This window comes from Carlito syrichta, unplaced genomic scaffold, assembly GCF_000164805.1.
Source record: "Carlito syrichta isolate Samal-C Ts95f unplaced genomic scaffold, Tarsius_syrichta-2.0.1 Scaffold305646, whole genome shotgun sequence".
In the NCBI taxonomy this organism is placed as follows: Eukaryota; Metazoa; Chordata; class Mammalia; order Primates; family Tarsiidae; genus Carlito; species Carlito syrichta.
The window spans coordinates 222,691-246,697 of NW_007249742.1; the positions used below are offsets into that span (position 1 = coordinate 222,691).

Consider the following 24,007-nt stretch of genomic DNA (forward strand, 5'->3'; position numbering starts at 1 on the left):
GCAGGTGGTGCTGGGTGAATACAGGGAGGCATGTAAACAGGGTCCAAAGCACTTACCCAATTTCTTTCAACTCTCTTTTATCCAACTTATAGTCTGTAAGAGTTTTATAATGCTCTGATTTTTATCGTACTGGTTTCTTTTTGTTACTGATCAGGTTTTAATATTAGACCTATATCCCTCTAGTTTCTATGTACCTGATGCTTCCATTTACATAATTTCTAGACTATAGATTTAATATAATTGTATTTCTCTGTTTACTTTCTGGCACATTCCTTGGAGGATGGAAAATTTCCCTGAGGGTCAGATCCCACTAGGTACTTGATTTCTTTTATTCCCTGGGTATTACTATGCCAATCTCTGCAATTTGCTTATCACATAGACAAGATACAACAAATGTTTCAGTAAAGAACTGTTGAAAACCAATAGCTAACCAGGAAATCAGCATTTCTGGAGGCAATGCTGTACAGCAAACTCTTCTTTTGAAGTTTTCAAAATAGAGGATAAAAGAAGGAGAAATTGGATTATGAATATGATGACAGAATATTTTTAGGTGAATGACTTAGTAGCTTTTTGTTGAATGTATACTCTATTCCAGGCTCTCATTTGGATGTAAGGATACAGTGCTGGACAAAAAAAATGTCACATTTCTGCCTTCTGGGAGTTTGCTCTCCAGCAAGGGTGGGGTAGGCATGGGCATGGAAATGAATCAAAGAATGACCTGAAAAGTAACTAAAATGGCTACCGACCCAGGATTATCACAGAGAAGTACATATTGAAATGAGATGACAGAACTGGGACAGGAGCAGGGGCTGGGGTTTGGCTTTCAGGAGCCAGGGAAGATTCTCATAGTAATGGAGGGATAAGAATTCACAAGATAAATGGGGGATGGAGATGGGTAGATAGTTTACAGGAATCTGTTTATTCATTTAGCAAATGTCTATTGAATAGCAAGTGTGTGGCACAGGTGCAGTCATAGGTGTTGGGAATATAGATGTGAATGGCCCAAGCAGATATTCCTGCCCTCACGAGAGTTGTTGGTAGTTTAGACCAGGATGATGGCAGAGAGGTTGGAGATAAGTGACTTGAAAAATATTTAGGAGTTAAAATTGACAATCCTTGGGGGCAGGAAAGAATTATGGCTGACGGAGTAAAATGCCAAGGTGACTGTTAGGTTTCTGGCTTCTATAACCAGATGGGTGGTAATTTAGTCACTAAGTATGGGAACACTGGGGTAATGCATTAGTCAGGGCTCACTAGAGAAGCAGAACCAATAGGATGTTGGTCTGCCTGTCTATCTATCTATCTATTTATCTGTCTATCTAATCATCTATCTGTCTCTCATCTATGTAGTTTTTTTTTTTTTTTTTGAGACTTGGCTTATGTAATTGTGGAGGACTAAATGTCCCAAGATGTTTTCTGTTGGAGAACCAGGGAACCCAGTGGTATAATTCAGTCTGAGTCCAAAGGCCTGAGGACCAGAGGAGCCATTAGTGTAACTCTCAGTCCAAGGCTGAAGGCCTGAGAACCTGCAGAACTGCTGGAACAAGTTCCAGAGTCTGAAGACCTCAGAACTTACAATTTTGATGTACAAGGGCAGGATGAGACCGATATCCCAACTCTGGAAGAGAAAGTGAAGTGGGCTTTCCTCTGCCTTTTTGTTCTATCTGAGACTGCAATGGATTGAATGGTGCCAGCACACATTGGTGAGGGTGGAGCTTCTTTACTTAGTCCACAGATTCAAACACCAACTGCTGGAAACAATCTTACAGATATACCCAGAAACAATGCTTTTACCAGCCATCAGGGTATCCTTTATTTCAGTCAAGTTGATACCTGAAGTTAACCATGATAGTTAGCTTGTAGAGAAGAGTGACCATCCCTCTACGTTTAATTTGGACTGGCAGAGTTTGAGGGACCTTTGAGATATCCAAGAGGATATATTAAATACAGTTGGGTACATGAGACGGGAACTCAGAAATTAGGTAATTAGGTTTGGGTCATAGAGACACATTTTCAGGTAATAATTGAACGAGTGGGCAAAGATGATATGACCTATGGCATGAGAAGGACCAAGCTATACAATTTTTTAATGTATATTTCTCAAAATCAGACTAAATTATATTGCTTTTAATTAGCAGGTAGATTTCAATCTGAATGCTCACGTACTCTACTAGGTGTAAAAAAGAAAACTTGTTTTTGCCCTTGCTCTTTACAAATAGTTTATATACAATAAAAGGAGACACTTTAGTTTTAACGTAGCAATTATAGACCTAGGTGGGCCTATGATTTGTTTTAAGATTTCAAGTTTATTATTTAATAAGACTTGGTATTTCTTACCAAAGAATTTACAGTCAAAGGCCATTATGAGAAATGTCAACGGCAGGCAAATACTGTGTCTGTGAACTATTACAAAAGGCTAATGAAATGAAATTGGCCTGCATTTTCTCCAATAATATTTTCAAGGTGGATAAAGATTCGTAGCTGAATAACAGCCTAATGAATGTGAGCCAGAGGATAAGAAATAGAAATAGAAGGAATGGCTTCAAGGTGGCTGATTAGAGGCATCTTGTGTTCATCTCTTCCTCTAAGAAGAACTAAAATAGTGAGTAAATAATCACACTTGGAACAAATTGTCCAAGAGAGAACACTGGAACTTGACAGAAAAGTGACAGGAAACCCCTAAAGCAAGGCAAGAGAGGGAGGCAAGGCAGACTGCGCAGCCAAGATTTACTGGGAGCCGGGAAAGACTCCCCAACACAGGGAAAGAGTAAACGAGACACCCCAGCACATTCCCACCATGAGTCCCTGCAGTTCTAGTCATAGGAGAACCCTCGGGCCCTTACAGGCCCTGAAACTATCATAGAAAGCTGCATGGAGACTCTGCAGTGGCACTGCTCCAAGGAGGGAGCTTGTGAGATCCCAAGTCCTAAGCAGCTACAGGAAGGAGCCATTATGGAGGCCTAACCTGTAACAGACTGAACACTTGTCCTGGGGCTCGGCAGTGTGGGAATGGAAGCGTGAGCAAGGTGATAGCTACTGCTGCTGGAGCTGAGACACAAATGAGGTGTAGACTGCTGCCACTGAGGTGGAGGCTTTAGCGGGGCTATATTCCCTACCTGATGGCATCGGCCGCTGCCTGTGAAGATGGCCCAGCTCTCTCCAGTGGCAGGGCTACAGTGTGGCTGCTACCACTCCCCTCACCCGTAGCAGTCTACCAGGAACCTAGGGATTGCCCTGCCCCTGCCTGCCATGTCAGGTACCTCCATACACCATTGGGGGGCTGAATACAAGCCTGCGTAGCTTGGCTTCACCCTCCTCCCAACCCCATTCCAGAACACACATTCTGGGGCCCTGGGGATTGCCTAATTTAATCCATTGCTGTTAACACCTGAGCATTCCTCCTGACACCTGAAGCTGGGCCTACCTACCCTGCTGCTGTTACCACAGCTGGCACCTACCTGCATGAACCACTTGTGGGCTTGGAGACTGGATTGCCCAGCCCATTGCAGCCACTGCCAGCACTAGCATGCACTACTGAAGACCCAGCAACAATTCAGCCATTGTTGTTGCCAATACCCATGCCACATCAGCTCTCCAAAACCCTGAGAAACTGCTTACCCACCTAGTCCTTGGCTGCTTCTATCAGAATTTGAACAAGCCATTTAAAAGCCCCAAAATCAACCCACACAGACCTGGTGACACTCATGCCAGTGTATGCGCACTGGGGCCCAGGGACAAGCATACTTAGCCCACCACTTCCACCGCTTGGGCCTAAAAGACTGGCCCCACTTGACATATCAATCTCCAGCAAAACTTCACCACAACCACCACTAATAACTGCTAACTAATAACCCTAAGCCATGGAGGAAATCACAGATGCTCCTTATGTTATTTATAGCAGAAGAAATCATGCAGAGACTACACTATTGCAAGTACCCAGAATCAAAACCCAAGTGCTCTATCCAACCAACACCATGGATGCATTTTCAGGGAAAAGTCTTCCCCTATGAAAGCAAATCCAAAACGGGAAGAAGCAACTGTTAAACCAGATGAGTAGATATCAACATAAGTATACAGAAAACATGAGAAAGCAAAGAATATGATACCTCCAAAGGAACACAATAATTCTTCAGCAGATCCCAAAATAAGGAAAATTTTTAAATCCTAGAAAAAGAATTCAGAATACTGATTTTTTTTATTGAAAGCAGGATTTATTGAGAGAACAGAAACGTTCCCACAGTGGGAGGGACCCCGAAGGGTTTGCCCCCAAATACTGATTTTTAAAGAGATTCAATGAGATAACAATAGAATACTGAAAAACAAACAAACAAAGAAATCAGAACAGGATATGAATGAGAAGTTACCTAAAGACTTATATAGAAAAGAGAACCAAACAGAAATTCTGGAAGTGAAGAATTCATTGAATGAAATGCAAAATATGTTTGAAAGCTTCAACAGCAGACTAGATCAAGTAGAAGAAATAATCTCAGAACTTGAAGACAAGTCTTTTGAAATAACCCAGTCAGACAAAAATGGGAAAAAGAATAAAAAAGAGTGAGCAAAGCCTACATGACATATGAGATACTATACATTAACCAAACAGTTGAATTTTCAGACTCCCGGAAGATAAAGAGAAAATGTAAGGGTTAGAAAAAACTATTTAATGAAATAATAGATGAAAACTGTGCAAGCCTAGCAAGAGAATTACACATCCTGCTACAATGCAAAAAGGTCTTCTTCGTGGCACATTATAGTTAAACTTTCAAAAGTCAAAGACAGAATGTTAAGAACAGCAAGAGAAAAGTATTTAGTCACCTATAAAAGAACCCCCAATAGACTAACAGTAAACTTCTCAGCAGAAACCTTATAGGCCAGGAGTGAATAGGAGAATATATGTATAGTACTGAAAGGAACAAGAAACCTGCTAGTCAAGTATACTATACCTAGCAGGAAGATTCTTCAAAAATGAAGGGTAAATCAGATCTTTACCAGACAAGGAGAAGTTGAGGGGATTCATTATCACTAGACTGACTCTATATGAAATGCTTAAGAGAGTCCTGTACCCACAAGCAAAAGAACATTAACATGAAAGCACATGAGAATATGAAAACCACTGGTAGAGCAAACACACAAACAAGAAAAGATTCAAATGTTACCACTACAGAAAACCACTAAACAAAAATGATAAGTGAGAAAGATAGGGACTACGGATATTCAAACAACCAGAAATCATTTAATAAAATGATAGGAATAAACCCTCATATATCAATAATAACCTTGAATGTAAATGGATTCAGCTTCCCACTTAAAAGATATACACTCGCTGAATGAAGCCAGGCTCGGTGCCTCAGCCTGTAATCCCACACTTTAGGAGGCTGTGGTGAATGGATTGCCTGAACCCGTGGGTTCGAGACCCGCTCGGGCAACTTGGTGAGACCTCATCTCTACAAAAAAAAAAAAAAATTAGCCAGGCGTGGTAGCGCACGCCTGTAGTTCCAACTACTTGGAAGGCTGAGGTGGAAGGATCGCCGGAGCCCAGCAGGTCGAGGCTGCAGTGGCCGTGAGCAGCCACGGCACTCCAGTCTGGGCGACAGAGTGAGACTCCAACATGACCTATGTGGTGCCTACAAGAAACTCATATGTTGCCTGTAAAGACACATATAGACGGAAAATAAAGGGATGGGGGAAATATTTCATTAAAAAGGAAACTACAAGTGAACAGGAGTAGCTGTACTTTAAGTCAAAAACAGTAAAAAGAGACAAAAAGTTTATTATATAATGATAAAAGGAAATTTAGCAAGAAAATATAACAGTTCTAAACATATATGCACTCAACACTGGAGCACCCAAATATATAAATCAAATGTTCTAGATTTTAAGGGAGAGATAGACTACAATACAATATTAGTTGGAGGCCTTAATACCCCACTCTCAACATTAGACAAAACATCACTACAGAAAATTAACAAAGAAACATTAGATTGAAATTGCACATTAGACCAAATGGACTTAACAGATATTTACAGAACATTTCATCTAACATCTACAGAAGATACATTCTTCTAATCATGGAACAGTCTCCAGGATAGCTAGTTTGTTGGGCTGCAAAATAAGTCTCAACAAATTAAAAAAAATTAAAATCACATCTACTATCTTCTCAGACCACAGTGTAATAAAACTAGAAATCAATAATAAGAGAAATTTTGGAAACTTTACAAACAAATTTACAAATTTGGAAATTAAACAACATGTTCCTGAAGGACCACTGAGTCAAAAAAGAAACTAAGTAGAAAGTAAAAAAATTTCTTGAAACAAATGAATTCAACCTATTGAATGGGAGATAATATTTGCAAGCCATTCCTCCAAGAAGGGACCAGCATCCAGTATATACAAGGAACTCAAACAACTCAACAATAAAACAAAACAAAACAAAAAATCCCATTAAAAAGGTAGATAAAAGATGTGAATAGACAGTTCTCAAAAGAAGAAATACAAATGGCCAACGGATATGTGAACAAATGTCCAGCATCACTAATCATCAGGGAAATGCAGATCAGAATTACAAAGATATATCATATTATGACAGGTAGAATGACTGTTATTAAAATAATAATAATAACATATCCTGGCAAGGGTGTAGAGAAAAGGGAACTCTTATGCCCTGCTGGTTTGAATGTAAATTAGTATAACCGCTATGGAGAACAATATGATGATTTTTCAAAAAAACTAACAGTACAACTACCATATGGTCCAGCAATTTCAGTATTGGGCATGTGTCCAAAGGAAAAGAAATCAAGCATGCCTACACTTTCATGTTTATTGCAGCACTATTCACAATGGCAAAGATATAGAATCAGTCTAAATGTCTATCACTGGCAAATGGCTAGAGAAATGTGATATATATATTATATATATTTATATTATATATAACATTCTGTCATAAACAAGAATGAAATTACATTACTTACAGTTAACATGGATGGAATTGGAGGATATTGTGTTAAGTTAAATAAACCAGGTTCAGAAAGACAAATACCAAGAAAACATTCTCACTTATGTGGAAGTTAAAAAAGTTTATCTCATGGTGGTAGAGAATAGAATTATAGATACCAGAGGCTAGGAAGAGTGTGTGGGTGGGTGAGAGAATGAAGAGAGGTTGGTTGATGGATAAAAACATACAGCTAGAAGAAATAAATTATAATGTTCAATAGCAGAGTAGGGTGACTATAGTTAGCAACAATGTTTTCTATATTTCAACTAGAAGAGACAACTTGAAATGTTTTCAACACATAGAAATGATAAGTACTCTGGATAATAGAGACTCTAGATACTCTGACTTGATTGTTATACATTCTGTGCATGTAACATGTTTACAGGTACCCAGTAAAATGTAAAGTGCTATCTATCAATGCAATTTTTAAAAATTTAAAAAGAAATAGACAAAGGGAACCTGCAAAACCTGTCAGTCATGAGACTCATCATTTCTTTTTTGCCTTTTGCATTTCTAGAAAGATTCTAGAATGTTAATCTTCTATTTGCCACTTAGAAGTGCACTTTTTAGACTTTCAGTTTAATTATATTTAGTCTTCTATTAAATGCTGATCTTTCATGCCACTTGAGTTTCAATTTTAATTGTCATCAGAAGTCACTTAGGATATTCTCTGAAACAGAGCCCTTGCTGACATTTAGTTTAATTTCTTCTTAGAATGTATGGGAAAGAGTAACAGAATGCAAATAGATCCTTGTGCTTAATAACCTAATTTTAAAAATGTCCATGGAAGAACTAAATGTTCCCTTGAACGTTAGTGAGAAAATTTTCTTTTTTTGTGGTGAATATTCTGGTTGGAATTAGAAATATACTAGGGATGGAACAACAGTGTTATAAATAGAACACTACTTGTGGTTTATATTTAAAATGTGCACACACAAAGCATTTTTCCTCTTTACCTTTATTGTGTATAGGTTTTAAGTTAGATATACCTTGAAAATAAGTGACATTTTGATGCAATGACAATGTGCTGTATTTAAAAATAACTTTACATATGCCCTTCTTACCCCATCCCTCTCCACCTGATTATAGCATATTCTTTTTTTTTGGTTAGCTTTTTCAAAGCTTCCTTTCATTCTACTTACAGATAGATCAGGGAATAAGATAATTCAACCAAAAAAGGTATATATTGTTATAGTGATAAAATTTATTTATGGACTGTTTTTTCATTGTAAAGCAGGTTAGCCAATGAAAGTGATTGCCCTTTTTGTTTTTAATAAAATAAAGTTGAAGTTTGAGTTGCTTCTGAGGGGAGATGGCTGGTTCTTTATTTCTGGCTACACTTTCCCTGTTAACAAAACTCAGGAGTGTATTTGCTTCCACCCCAGCCTGTCCTATGTCTACTGCCCCCGCCCCCAACTTTTAATTAGAATCCCTGGATATGTAGCAAGGATTTAATATTGGCAAGGAAGATAAATTCATGTATGATACATTTTTGTCTTCCTCTCTTAGTTTTCATCTTTTTGTTTCCTAGATGAGAGGGAAGACAGGGATGGAGGGGGGACCAAGTGAAATTATTCTTGGCTTAGAGTGTGGAAGGGAAGGACAATTATGTGACACCTTTTCTTCTTAAGCATAGCCTCTGGCCCCGAATGGGAGAGCAATGCTCAGTAAGTCAAGACAAGAGCTTTCCTTTCTCTTAGGTTTTCTCCTTTCTTTTAAGCTTTCAGTTTGTCCAAGACAAAAGCAGATAGTCTGGGTAAGGCCAGTATTTCAAATTCCTACCTGTTTTATTCCATAATGTCAGTAACGAGTTTGCTGGAACACTTGGGTTGTTCCCTTAGTCCTCTCCTGGACCTTACCAGCAGCTAATAATCTGTTTACTCAGTAAGGAAAAGAAGAATTCTAGAGCAGCAGTTTGTTTAGTTATTTTTATCATTATTATTATTTTGTAGAGTTGAAGTCTCGCTATGTTGCCCAGGCTAGCCTCAAACTCCTGGCCTCAAGTGATCTTCCGCCTTGGCTTCCCAAACTGTTGGAATTACAGGTGTGAGCCACTGTGCTTGGCCAAGAGCAGCAACTTTTTTTAAAGTGTTGCCGCTCAGCTCTTCCCAGCAGCTTAGGATCAGTGGAATCTAGGCCAATCTTTAAAGCATATGCAGTGAGCACAGCACTTAAGTGTTGGGACTGGAGCTGGTGGGAGGTCTCTTTTGGGAGCCCTGAGAAGTGTGAGCCAGGTCCTTTGCTGGGCCCAGTTGTGGAGAGGATCTACTGATGGTGGCTTGCTTCTTACTCTCTTCTCCATGCTTAAAGGGTGGTATAAATGCTCATTGTATTTCAAGCATCACTAGAGTACACAGCTTTGTGTTAAGCGTGATAGGATACACATAAGATAGGTTGCAACCTGCATCCTCGAGGACTTTTATATAGGAAACAGGAGAAGAAATGTGTGACAGTAATAAAAGGTCAATATTGGTTTATATGAAAAATAATTCTGTGAAACCAGAAGTGAATGAGGAAAATATATTTCACTTCCTTAATTTCATACAAGAAATCCTTTTTGTCCATTTGGTGTGTGTTCTGTTTGTTTATACATATATTCATGCATATGTGCCTGAATACACACAAACACAGAAACACACCTCTATACATGCACACACATCTACGTACATATGCAACAGTGGTGATATGTTGTATATCATTCTGTGAGTTAATTTTTATATTCATATGATGAGCATTCTCTGATGTCACTACTCTAGATTAGCATTGCTTGTGATAGCTGTATGTTATTCCTACTATGTGTATACCATAATTCACTTGTTATCTTACTGATGAGTATTTAGAAGTGGTCTATTTTTTTTACTATGAAATATACTGCAATAAACATTTTTAGTGCATGCTTGTGCTCACATTTCTATGATGTAGAATTCTAGACAATGTTTAAATTGTTTATTTTTAATATTGAAAAATCCTACTTGCTTACACTCCATAATTTTGTACTCGTTTTTACCCCTACCAATAGTGTATAATAAAGCTGTTGATTGCATAAAATAATTGGTATGTAGAAGATTATGATTATAATGTTATATTTTGATAGTACTTAGTAGTTTATAATTCACTGTCACCATCTTATTTAATTTACACAACTCCTCTATGATGTGGTTTTATATCTGCATTTTGGGATGAGGACAATGGAGAGTCAGGAAAGATATTCCCTGAATATCTCAATGAATAAGTGGAAGGGCTCCCAGATATATTTTTCTCTGCTTTTGGCATTCTTATAGTAAAATGAAGCTAGGAAAGGTTTGAGGTGGGTCATGCTTAGATGACATTTTCTTAGTATTTGTGGAAATTGATGGATTTTTTTTTATAGTAACAGGTTACTGTGGATTTGAAAGAGAGAGAAAAATATAGAAAATGACTCAAATCAAACTGCATATAAAGAGAACACGTTTATTGAACCATGAAAGAATTTTTTGATTATATATACACATTACACACACACACACATTCTCTCTCACACACACACACATTAGCCACCTGAAGAATTTTAACATCAAGGCATAATTTAGTATATTAAGTTTCTTTCTAAGGATATAGGTATAATATATCACTCCTGTCCCTCTTGTAAGATCTGCAGTCTGAGTCATGGTAGAGATAACAGGAAGTTAGACACACAGCATGCACTCTGAATATTGGGTCCCTTGGAGGCCTAACCTGGTGAGACAAGGATAGCAGGATTCTCCCAGAGAGGACAGAGATGGCAGTCATAGCAGAGAGGCAATAATCCCGATGGGCTGGCCAAGCCAATATACTCCAGCCTCTATGTGGATCCAAGGATGGTCTTTTATCTGAGATTAGAAATGGACATTGGTTTTGAACATTTTCAGGACAGGGATTCAACAAAAAGAAAACAAAAGGAGAGAAAAAGAACAGAAAGGAGAAGAAAACCATCTTGAAGAATTGGAAATGGCAGGAGGGGATAAAGAAGCTGGCCCTGTTGGGCTGACTAGAGTTCAGTATGGTGTCCCATTCTTTTGCTCCTTTTCTTTGTAGCCCCAGTTTTGATGAGGGCTGTTTTATAGAGCCCTGTGGAAGCCCTCAGCACTTCTGCCTGTGTAACCCTTCTGAAAGACGGCTAGCATTTGTATTGCTGCGGCATCAGGAAATTCTCTCGGGCCCAGAAAGAATTGGCATGAATCAGTATTTCCTTTTACTCACTAAATCACTTCATTAGAATTTTAGAATTTTCACCTTCTTAATTTGCTTGTTTCATGTGATGTTGTGGTGATTACTCTGATTTCAGTGACCACGTGAAAATTAATATCATTGCTTTGGAGTTTTATTGTATTTCAACCAGATATTAGTACGCTTTACATAGGAAACACTGAGCACGTTCAGCGTTGTTGAAGATTCTTTTTTACTGAATCTCATTTTTTATAAAAAGTATTTGAATCTTCCATGCATATTTGGATTCCATATGTCATACATTTCTTGGCAGACCTAGACTTTTGTAATCAAGTCACAGAGCTCCATGTTTACATGAATATTCTCATTAAAATATATAATCCTGATTCATTTCCCAATCATCTAAATTTATTATAATTGCTTTGAAAAGTTCGTAATATTACTTTGAAAATATATAAGTGATATGTAAAAGAAAAACTAGGTGTTATGTTTTCTTGTACTAGTGACATTTCTGTACATTTTGGTCAGTTTTATAGCATAGCATTGTGACTGAGAGTAGATTTCCTGGGTTTAATTCCCAGCTTTAACCATTATTAGTTGTATGACCCTAGGCAAGTTACTTGACTTTCCTATGTCAGTTTCATCATCCTTTAAATGGGGATTATAATGATAATAATCTTATAGAATTGCTGTGAAATTTTAAAAAGATAACATATATTCAAAGGGTTTAAGACACTTCTTTGATATTGTACTTCCTAACAAAACCCAGGAGAAAGGAGGTTATTCTCTCTGAGAATACAGATTGTCACTATGAGTACTGACTACTTGATATGTCTGTTCCTTTATGCTTCTGGGTACTTACAAACCAAAATTCTAAGTGTTTTATTTTTTATTTTCCTCTGGTTGCATTCCAAATATGTAACTACAGTAGAGTGATTAATAGTTTTCTGATTATTTTTCTCTGATACATATAGAATATTGTATGGAAAGAAGGAGGAACAGGATACTAAACTTATTATGCTTGATGGTTTAATTTGAGAAACTTATTCAGAATATGGATATCTTCCAGCAAGAACAAAGTTTCCAATAGTGGAAGTAATCCATGTAATCTGTAACCAGGGAGCCAGCTGACTTCCCTAGAAGATGATGCCATATTCAGTAAATTGAGTTTTGTTCTCTGTGTTGCAAGGTTGACAAGGTTGAGTACTCAGTGGCTGTAGCCAGATGAGTTTGGGTAAGTGGAAGTTTATATTGCTGAGTCCGTGTATGACCTCCTTCCCTTCTGCCATGGCCATGTTATTTATGAGCTCTTTAGGGAAGAACAGGAATAACTGGAGAAAGAGGTTGATTGAGCTCCATAGAACGGGTCATCTTGTCTACCTGATTACCAAGCTCCTTCTCTCTGAGTTTGCTGTTTGGTGAGCATTTACACGACCAACCAGCTAAACCATTAGCCATTGCCCATGAATGGATGTACCTCTGTAACTCTGGCATGACTACTTCAAAATGAATAGCAGGTACTCACTGAGTAGATTTTTTTCTTTGCCATGTCTTAGGGCTCCTGACTGGGTGGTAGTGCTACAGCTCTTCACCTTTGGGTGGCAACAGCATGTTGTATAGAATTGTCTATAAATCAGGCCTAAATCTTTTTCTTCTGTAGTTAAGTGGTCATAAGAAGCTCCTCTCAGTGGACCAATAGATGTAGTATAAAGAGAACATCATCACAGCAATTATAGGAGCTATGGGAATCTGAGGCATTTGCTCATGTTACCTATCTGTGTTCTGAGGACCTGCCAGGCCTGATTTCATATGTACCACTTCTAATTAAGGTTGAAATCTTCCATGTAAATTCAACTTTATGGCTTCAGAAGGTCAGACAATACCAAGTTTAGGTGGAGTTCTCCTGTTGCATAGCTTTGTTAAAAAATTCTAAAGGTCTATGCTATAATTCACCTTCAAGGGGCCTGCCAAATGCCATACAGAATCCCTGTCTGCCACAGACACTTAAAACGCCAGGTAATTTTTTGGCTCATACAGCCCAAGTGGCAGAGCAACTTTCATAGCTGCCTGGACCTGTTTCTTGAGCCTTTTCGTATTATTACTTATTACTCAAACCTGGCAGCGTTTCAAGCTACTTGATAAATGGTTCAGAATAACATGTCTAGATGAGATATAAGTTGCCTCCAAAATCCAAAAAAAGCCCACTAGATGCAGTGCCTCTTCTTTAGTGCTAGGAGGAGCTAGCTAACTCTTTGGAAGGGATATCTTCACATACTACTAGACCCCTAGAAAATTTACAAAGATGGCAGACCTCTGAATTTTTGTAGGAATCATTCCCACCCTCTAGCACACAGTGTCTTACCAAAGTGCATGGAGTAGTTGTGACCACCTATTGTTCAGACAGAATGTAACAGCATGGCATTTTATGGAATGGAGTGACAACCAAGGTCCCTGTGGAGCAGATTATGACAGTGTTCTGGAGAATTGATAGAGCCCTGAGGTAGGATAGTAGGGTGCTAGCTGGAGGCAAACTGCCTCAGGTAGTCTATGCCAACACATACAGAGAAAAACAGAATTTGGCAGATTGATAGCTGTGTACCAGATACTAGGGATATGTTGATTTGCCCCAGCAGTGAAACCACATCTGGTATTGCATCTGCTCTCTCCAAAATCCCTGCTTTCTCCAAGGCCAAATCAACACCTTAATAGGAATTTGGCAGGAATGATCACCTTCATCCTCCAAGTACTTGATGGTGACGCTAACCTCTGCAGGAATGTGTTACTTTTGGTTTACAATTTTCTTTTCTTTTTTTTTGAGTTGGAGTCTCACTCTGTCGCCCAGACTGGAGTGCAGTGGCCGCTCCCGGCCACCGCAGCCTCGACCTGCTGGGCTCCGGCGATCCTTCCACCTCAGCCTTCCAAGTAGCCGGAATTACAGGCATGTGCTACCACGCCCGGCTGATTTTTTTTTGACTTATTGTAGAGATGAGGTCTCGCTGCCCAGGTGGGTCTCGAGCCCGCGGGCTCAGGCAATCCACTCACCTCAGCCTCCCAAAGGCGTGGGATTACAGGCTGAGCCACCGAGCCCGGCTGGTTTACAGTTTTCATAGGTAGAGGTAGTTCTAGAGGTTTGCACTTGGCCTTTCCTACCATGATAGCCCTTGCTGCACAGATTAGGGAACCAGTGAGAGAATCGACTGACTTCGTTGTAATTCTGCATTTCAGAACTGGTATAACCATGGCAGGAGTTCTGGAATGAGTGGGAGTTGGAAATGAGTCCAGATTTCGTTAATCATGTGATTTCTGTAAGCCCTTGTTCTGAATGGTGGAATATAGTACCATTTGGGGTCCCCAGGAATGGGTGTTAGTGCAGAGTCCCATATTCAACAATCTCACAACATTCTGATTATTTCCCCTTGCCCAATGTACAGTCACCCTGGTAATTGGCTGCTTCTGTTTTGGGGAAAGACTAAGGGCGATTTACAGTCTGAGTTTTTGGTTGTGTAGCAAGGTTCTTCTCAAGGGGACCCACCCAGCTTCCTTTTACTCAGGGAGCTCTTGGTCTGCATACTGGCTCAAGTTTGGGAATTGATTGAAGAGTTGCATATTTCTGTTTTATAGCTTTGCTACTTATGTGGATAACGAAGGATTTAGTAGGTTTCTAACTCTTTCTTAGAGATACCATGATCAAGCATCCAAGAACTCTGCAAGTCAGATTATTCTGATTACAGCTTTCACTCTGCTGGTCATTATGGTAACCACGCCCACCTTGTCTCTCGTGCAAGTGCTGCCACTTAGCCCCTGACAGTCTGTGACATTCTATTATTCCCTTTCAATTCAGGAACCTATTTCTGGATGGCAACATTGCCCATTGTAATTGCTGGCCTGCAGAGAATAGCTATTACAGGGATCTTAAAGGATGCTGGTGAGCCTCTCAACTAATGTACTTCTTAAAGGTTTGGTAAAGGCAGTACCCTCTGGATCCTCCCAGGTGATGTAACTAGTGGTGAGTGAGTATGTTGTACTTGGTACAGTCCAACATTCCAGTCTGCCTAAGTCTTTGGATAGCCTCCTGTGTACCAAGGAAGGTATGACATCTCATGGAGTATAAGCCATGAGATGGGACCAGGCTCAATCAACCAACTGAACCACCTATTTTCATTTTCAACTACTGAAGCTAAAACATACAATCCAGAAACTCTGATAATATATCCATAGCAATAAATTATGATTTAATATTGCATTCCTTTCAATCTGACTCAATACCCTTGGGTTCACTTCTATACATATTCTCTGGTTTCTGTCAATATAAATTAGAAAAATGTTGCTTTTTAAAAAAAAAAAGTAGGTGCTATTTCTTTCCAGGTCACATGTTGTACTTCACCCTCCGGGTTCTGCTGGGACTTTAGTCTGGTTATAGGTTTAGTAGCAGTAGAGGTGGGGACAAGGTCCTCAAGTAGAGTAAAATTCCTTTGTAAGGAACTACTTTAGATGAGATGCTTACTGATTCTTTAAGCAAGAAGAGACTAATCTCATTAGGCAGAGGAGGAAAGGCTATTTCTGTTAGAGATTCTGCAGAACAACATCTTCAGCTTCCCATATATCCCCATCCCAGTCAATATCTCCTTCCCAATCAAGAACCTAACTTTAACAGAAGAAACTATATTGTTGGGAATTCAGTTTATATTGTAATTGTAATATAGCCACTTACAGGATCAGACATTGGTTTGGTGTTCAGAAATCTTACCTCTACGGCTATAGGAGATAAAAATTTCTTTCACAGATATAATAGAAGCTTTCTGGTCCTTCACTTGATCCTTGAACTTAGAATTTAAAGTCCACAATGTGTCTTTTTCTTTCTTCGGGAAATGCACATATGGACCACACCCCATGCTGCAGAATTAGGACCCATCAGACCCAGGGGCTGGGGCTAAGGAGTCTAGTTTAACAAGTATTGCTTATGATTCTCATGGACTCTTAACTTGGAGAACCATGATATGCAGCAGTGCCTTGTAAATTCTCAAAGAAAATGATTTTCAACTGAAAAGTCTAAACCAAGACAATTGATTTGGACAGAATAAAGTCTTATTTAACCTTACAGGGACTCAAAATTGACTCCCCTTGCATTATTCCTTCAAAAGCAACTGGACAAATGGTTCCTGTGAAAGAAGGAAGCAAGCAAATGAAGCAGAGTAGAGGAAGACAAACGACCTTGGAAATATGGAAACTAGGAGCATAAGGCAGAAAGGAGGATTTCTAGGATGGCTGTTAAGGGATATCTATCCTGGCCTTTGTCAGCAGACCTGGAAAGTAGCCACTCCAGGGAGGGATAGGAGGGCAAAAGTTATTTCTCCAATATATAAAAATATAACTGATAAATTTGACCCTTAAAATATAATACTGCTAGGTATAAAAAAATCTATCCAGTGGACCAGGTGAAACAAATGATTGGGAATTGTTTTTAAAATCAAGAATGAAAAAATATGTAAATGTTAATTCTAGGAAACCCAACGTTTATACAAGAAAGAAAAATATTCCACTATTGGCTTATCAGTAAATATACTATTTACATGAATATATTAATGTAAATGCTAACTTCTCTCATAACCCCAAATTTTAAAATAAAGATTTTGATATTACAAAGGGAAGAGAAATAAGTTAGGAGGTGCTATGATAGCTAAGTCTACATCTATTGTCATGGGAAATTAGGACTCAATATATAAAATTGATAAACCAAAATATAGCAATTTGTTCATATTATCTAGCTATGTAGAAAATAGCCGTTGCCTTGCTAAGCTATAGTCTGGCCATGTGTTCTTTTACCTAAGCTTTGGCCCCCTCCCCTACTTTAAAATAATTAAAAATGAGTACCACTAAAAACAGGAACGGGACGGTGAAGTGTGAGACAGGATTTTTTGTCATTTTAAAACTCATTTGCTTTTTAAAAAATTACTGTGTATATCATAAATATTAAAATGGGTATAGAAAAAAATTTCTCTAATCTCATAAAACATAATGCTAATGAATTTAATTCTCGAAATATTTATTGAGCTGTGTGCAAAGCATAGTAGTCCTAGGAGACAATGAGATTAATAAAATCAATTCCTGTCTTTTAGGATGACATAATCTTTTCAGAGAATAAACCAAGTATCTAAAGCACTCCAGTAGCAGGTAAGAAGACTAAAGAAGAGGATCAGGAGGGTACTACCACCTCCCCTGACCATTCTAGCCACTGAAGCCCCAGTAACCGTGACATCTAGTATACTCCAAACATAAAACGCTCTACTTATATCATTAACCTGATAATCCCAACATCGTTTCCATAGATGCCATAAGAAAGGATCATAAATCCAGTCACTTCTACCATATGTGAGTTTTACATGTGCACATATGTATGTGTGTGAATATATCATAGATTCACACATAATTTTAAGTTTTTCCTGGAAAATTTAATATGCATTTCCAACAAATGGCAAATAAAGACTAGTTTAGATTAGATTTAACAACAGGAAAGCGGGTTGTGGTGGCTCATGCCTGTAATCCCAGCACTTCGGAGGTTGAGGTTGAACAGTAGTTTGAGGCCAGGAGTTCAAGATCAACTTGGGCAACATGGCGAGACCCAGGATCTCTAAAAAATAATTTTTAAAAAACTTAGCCAGGCATGGTGGTACATTCCTGTAGTCCCAGCTACTTGGGAGGCTGAGGTGGGAGACTCACCTGAGCCCAGGAATGTGAGGCTGTGGTGAGCTATGATCATGCCACTGTACTTCAGCCTTGGGGACAGAGCAAGACCCTGACTCTAAAAACAAACAAACAAAAATACCATTAGGACTGATGTGTAAACCTAAACGAATTGTCTGTCATTCTTATGCTGCTGCTGTCCCATTTCCTTTGGAAGTACACATTTTATTTAGTCTTATAAAATGTTCCAAGAAACTCAGTCACATTGGTATTTGATGAGAAGTCTTGAGAAGAAAGAATCTTTTAATGTAGTTGCTGTGAGCATTTCAAAAGCACTGCTTTGGTTATTACACTTCTCAGTGAGAAAAGGAAGAAGGCCAGGAAATATTTACATTCTGGTGAGCCAGGAGTGCAGTGAACGAACAGCACTGTGCAGATCCTGGGGCAAAGACATTATTGAGTCTATGCATGCTATGTTTCCAATGCTTTTCCCTAATGTTTAACTACAAAATTGCTTTTGTTTAAATCCCTTTGTAGATTCTTTATATCTTATGGAAATTGACCACTGACATACAACAAATAATGAAAGATTGATTAGAAGCTCTGTGTTCATGGGCTGGGTTAGATAGTGGGTGGGCTTCAGTATACAGGGTGACTGAACACACAAGGCTGGCTTTTTTCTTGGGGTTCCATCAAATGTTAGTATCTAGAGATTTCTCCTCTAGGGCTGTTTATTACTGGAAAAGACTAACCCTTCCGTCTTCTGCCTGGGCAGAACATGCCTGGCTCCTGGCTCCTGGCAGTCAGGAGCAAGGTGGAGAAAGGAGTCAGGTTCAGTCTACACTCACTCAGCCCCCGTTTTCGGCCCTGCACTGATATTTTTGAGTTTGGTACTTGTCAGGTACAATTGTGTAACAGACGTGGGCTACCAGAGTTGGGGATATGTGCTTTCATATGATTGTTCAGAGGAGATGTAGGTGTGGAGGGTGATTTTTCAGTCAATTTTTCAGTTTTTTGCTCCACTCACATTTCTGTGGTAACTGGAATTCAGAGCTTCTCTGGGAGATCTGCAGGGTATTTCTGTCTTTTCGTAGTGTATTTTCCATAGAAGTATTAAGGATAAGCTATTCTGCTTTATAAGTCAGTTACCACCACCACACTATCCGCCTTTTGCCTTAAGACATTAAAAAAATGTGTTATTTACAGCTGTGTCTTTCATTTATATCTCTTGTCCTTTTGGGTTTATACATTTAGATTTTTAAAAAGTCCCTTTACTGTCATTTCAGTGTGATTTTGGAGATGCAATCTCTGTGATTAGTCTATCATTTTGAACCAGAAATCTAAGAATCATTTGCTCATTATTTTCTCTCTAATGCCTGGTACACAATATGTTCTTAAATAAATATTTGATGAATGAATAATTGAATGTGTCAAATTACAAGTTTTTTTTAATAATAGGAGACTTCGATGGCAGAAAATATATTATATCTATACAAATATAACAACTTTAAACAGCATCTTTTAAATTATAATTTTGCTTTGGCTTCATTCCATTTTTTGATTTTGTGCCTCCACATGGTCAAGGAAGCTAAATATTTTAAATTTTGTACTACTACAGGATGGATACGTGTTTGTTTATTTGGTAAAATACAATTTTAGCTGTTAAATTAGACTTAAGATACACATTTGTCTGTTTATAATTTTTCTCTAGAGGTAGATCGTATTGAGACTGATTTATGTAACAAGCACAGTTTTTATTTTTGAATGTATGTATATTTAGAGTAGTTCTATAAGGGCTGATGGTGATTATTGTATAAAACTTTCAAACTACCACTGTTTTCTCCCCACTGGCCCCCTTGTGGCTAATTATGTTTAAGAGTCTCTGTTTTAGTGTGGCATCTTATCCAGGTATGTTTTGCATTTCAAAGTGTATATGTGAGGATAGATACAATCTGCTAGGGGAAAAGAAACTAAACTATAAAAATGAGAGTAAGTAGTAAAATTGATGTTTTAAAGACAGCCCTATATCAGAAAGAAAGACGAGATTATAGAGATACAAGTATGATAGAGAGCCTGTGATTTGGCTATACTGCTGAATCTTTGGTCTCACAAATGGGATACTGTCATCTACCATACACCAAGAAACAGATGGATGAAATTTTGGTACTCACCCTTAAAGTAAATGACTAATTCTAAGTCCAAGTAATGAGTCAATGCAATTTTGTTTTAAACCACTGTGCATTTATTTTTCTCCAGTCTTTAAGGAGTTCATTAAAGGAAGCTACCCAGAAATCTAGAGAGAGTTCTTTCTTTTGGGGGCGGGGATTGGAATCTCACTGTCACCCAGGCTGGAGTGCAGTGGCATGCTCACGGCTACCTTAGCCTTGACCTCCTGGGCTCAGTCAATCCTTCCACCTCAGCCTTCCAAGTAAGAGAAAGTTCTAACTAAAGAGGTTACCTCTCCAGTAAAGACTTACAAAAAGAGGGACCCATACCACTGAATGTGTAAGTTAGTAGATTAAGAAAGCTCCTTACAGAAAACTCTAGGTTTGTGGAAATTGGGGTAAGAAATTGGGGGTAATGCTAAGAGAAAGGTGATGAGAAACTTCTTAGAGCAAGCTAACTATCTTTGTAAGTATTCTGGAATAGATTTTTCATACTGCATATCTTTCTAGCCATTTCCTTTAGCATTCCCATCTTTGTTATTTGGTTGACACATTCTATCCAGTTGCTAACACAAGATAAGACTGGCTTTAGGGAGAAGAAATAGCAAAGATAGAAGTGTACATATCAGAAAAGAAGGTATGAAAATGGTGGGTTTGGGAGAGAAGAGAGGCCATGAGAAGCAAAGAGAGCTTTAGAAAAAGAAAAGTTTTGAAAATGTAACTGAGACTTCTTACTTAAAATTGTTCTTCTCCTCTTAAGTAACTTCTCCAGTATCGTTGTTGGTGGGATATCTGAGAAGAAACACCTAAAAGAAAGAAAGAAAGGAAAAAAGAAAGCCAGGAAACTTTCACACCTTCATTGAAAGTTACCTGGTACCTACTTATAAGGGAACATGTTAGACGAAAGAATGTAATTATTGTATGTTAAATAGGAAATGAAGTTTAGGATTCTTTGCCATCCAGTCTTGTGCTAATGTAAAATTGGAATGAAAACTTGTACCAAAGAACTAGTAAGGATAATATTAGCACTCTCAAGAGAACCAGATAATAAAATCTGTATGAATAACAGTGATGAAGAAAAGCCATGAAAATTAACATTTCATTAAAATTAAAGCCACTGGAAATATTTTTGAAAATTAGAAATAAGCTTATGACTTTTGTCTTTGGAGAGGTAATACATTCTGAGATTTTTTTTCACTTTATATATGAATGTCATGAAATTTCTATCACAGCTGACTAAAAATGAAACAGCAGAATAACAATATTTTAGTACTCACTAGACTGAATTTAAATATTTTTAAAGGATTAAAAATATCAAAACTTCTTAGTTTATCCTAATGATCAATAAGAAAAAAAAAAGATCCAAACCGAACCTTCATGAGGAAAGAAAAGAAGTCAGATGTTATTTTAAAATCTCATTTCTCATTCCCTTTCTGTGTTTTGGTTTTGTTTTCAGGCCAAAGGGCTCCTGTGGAAGATGGAACCCGTTGTCCCTTTTCCAGAATGTGCTTCCAAGCCCATCGATGGAACTTGATACTGCAGTTTTGTGTTGAAATGCTTGAAGGACGCCGGCATCCCTGCCTGCGTCTCCCATCCTCCTGAAACCATGGTCTTCTCGGCACTGTTGCCAGCATCCTATGCTGGGGCATCCAACACAACGTTTGTGGTCTATGAAAACACCTATGTGAATATTACACTCCCTCCACCATTCCAGCCTCCTGGCATCGGTCCTCTGCTTAGATACGGTTTTGAAGCCATGGCTCCCACTGATTTGAGTTCCTTGACAGCAAATAGCACAGCTATGCCCCCAACACCAGCAGCTTTTAAGAGCCTAAACTTGCCTCTCCAGATCATCCTTTCTGCTATCATGATATTTATTCTGTCCGTGTCTTTTCTTGGGAACATGGTTGTTTGCCTTATGGTTTACCAAAAAGCTGCCATGCGATCTGCAATTAACATCCTCCTTGCCAGCCTGGCTTTTGCAGACATGTTGCTTGCCATACTGAACATGCCCTTTGCCCTGGTAACTATCCTTACTACCCGATGGATTTTTGGAAAATTCTTCTGTAGGGTATCTGCTATGTTTTTCTGGCTGTTTGTGATCGAGGGAGTAGCCATTCTGCTCATCATTAGCATTGATAGGTTCCTTATTATAGTCCAGAGGCAGGATAAGCTAAACCCGTATAGGGCTAAGGTTTTGATTGCGGTTTCTTGGGCAACTTCCTTTTGTGTAGCTTTTCCTCTGGCTGTAGGAAATCCCGACCTGCAGATACCTTCCCGAGCCCCCCAGTGTGTGTTTGGGTATACAGCCAGTCCAGGTTACCAGGCTTATGTGATTTTGATTTCTCTCATTTCTTTCTTCATACCCTTCCTGGTAATACTGTATTCATTTATGGGCATACTCAACACCCTTCGGCACAATGCCTTGAGGATCCATAGCTACCCGGAAGGTATATGCCTCAGCCAGGCCAGTAAACTGGGTCTCATGAGTCTGCAAAAACCCTTCCAGATGAGCATTGACATGGGCTTTAAGACACGTGCCTTTACCACCATTTTGATTCTCTTTGCCGTCTTCATTGTCTGCTGGGCCCCGTTCACCACTTACAGCCTGGTGGCAACGTTCAGTAAGCACTTTTATTATCAGCACAACTTTTTTGAGATCAGCACCTGGCTACTCTGGCTCTGCTACCTCAAGTCTGCATTGAACCCACTGATCTACTACTGGAGGATTAAGAAGTTCCATGATGCCTGCCTGGACATGATGCCTAAGTCCTTCAAGTTTTTGCCGCGACTTCCTGGTCACACGAGACGACGGATACGCCCCAGTGCTGTCTATGTGTGTGGGGAACATCGGACGGTGGTGTGAATATTGGAACTGTCTGACATTTTGGGTCATTCCTGGTTGTCCTTTATGGACACTGAATTTTCTTTCACGTGGCTTCTCCACTTATACTTCATTGTTCTTTAGGAGGGATGTGTGTGTATGTGTGTGTGCAGTGTAAAGAAAGAATGGTAATTAGTTATAGTTCTGTTACTAAGAATACATAATAGTGGGAAGGTGATCACAAATGTTACCTCCAGGAGAAATCCTTGATTTAGGGTGAGGAGATTATTTTTGTGGATTTTCAACATTGATTTTGTTTTTGTAGTAGGAATCTGGATTATGTTTTACTAAGCCTGCCATTATGTTGAGTTGTAGGTGTTTTGTATGCTGCTAAGGTATGCTTAGTTGAGCTTATCAATTCTTTTTTTTCTGGAAGGCACTGCTGCTTTTTGCCATCACATTGGAGCCAAAATCCCTTACATCTCAGTCAATACATATTTAGTTTTATTTTTAAAAATAACCTAAGGGAGTTAGTGACATTTTAAAGGTCATTACTATTTACTTTGGTGCACTTTAAGAAGCAATGTACAAATTGATTCCATCATATTTTTCAGACTTGCTTTTTATGTGACATGTTGTGCTTTAGGAAACATGTGCATAATCATTTCTGAGAAGTTAGTTTTTTAAAAAAAAAGTTTATCTGCATGTATAGTTTTAAAGGAGAGAACATAAAAATGTAGATATTTTTCTAAGCACAGTAGCAGCTCTTCAGAACCATAGGGCAAAATGGAGGAGGCAGCATCCTTGCAAATGTGAAAGGGGGTGCAGTGAGGGGGACCGCAGGTGGCCGACGCCAGCTGTGGCAATTCCTTTTACTCAAGGATTCTCGCTTGAGTAATTGAGTAATAGGTAAGTTAGCCATGGATTTATAGCATCTCGAAGAGTGTGGGGAGAAGGGGCTGCCATGTGTGAACACCTACCGTGTGCCAGGTACTGTGCTTCATTTTGTCCTCTCAGTATCTTGTGAAGTAGGTTTTTTTTTGTTTTTTGTTTTAAATGGATGAAGAAAGCAAGTCTCAGAGGGACTAAAATCCTGCCCAGGTTCAGTGGTAGAGCTGGGATCCAAAAATCTGTCTGACTCCTGAGGCTCTGCTGTTCTGC

At 38.8% G+C, this 24,007-nt stretch overlaps 1 protein-coding gene across 1 annotated transcript in view; it reads left to right on the forward strand.

Moving 5' to 3' along the window:
• The window catches only part of GPR63 (G protein-coupled receptor 63), a 58,279-nt gene extending 34,553 nt beyond the window's left edge, over positions 1-23,726 (forward strand). Inside the window, exon 2 of the mRNA XM_008061965.1 lies at positions 21,479-23,726. Within this exon, the coding sequence (XP_008060156.1) occupies positions 21,629-22,888 (1,260 nt within the window). The 5' untranslated portion in view covers positions 21,479-21,628 and the 3' untranslated portion in view covers positions 22,889-23,726. The remainder of the gene's footprint in view (positions 1-21,478) is intronic.
• Positions 23,727-24,007: the final 281 nt, after the last annotated feature.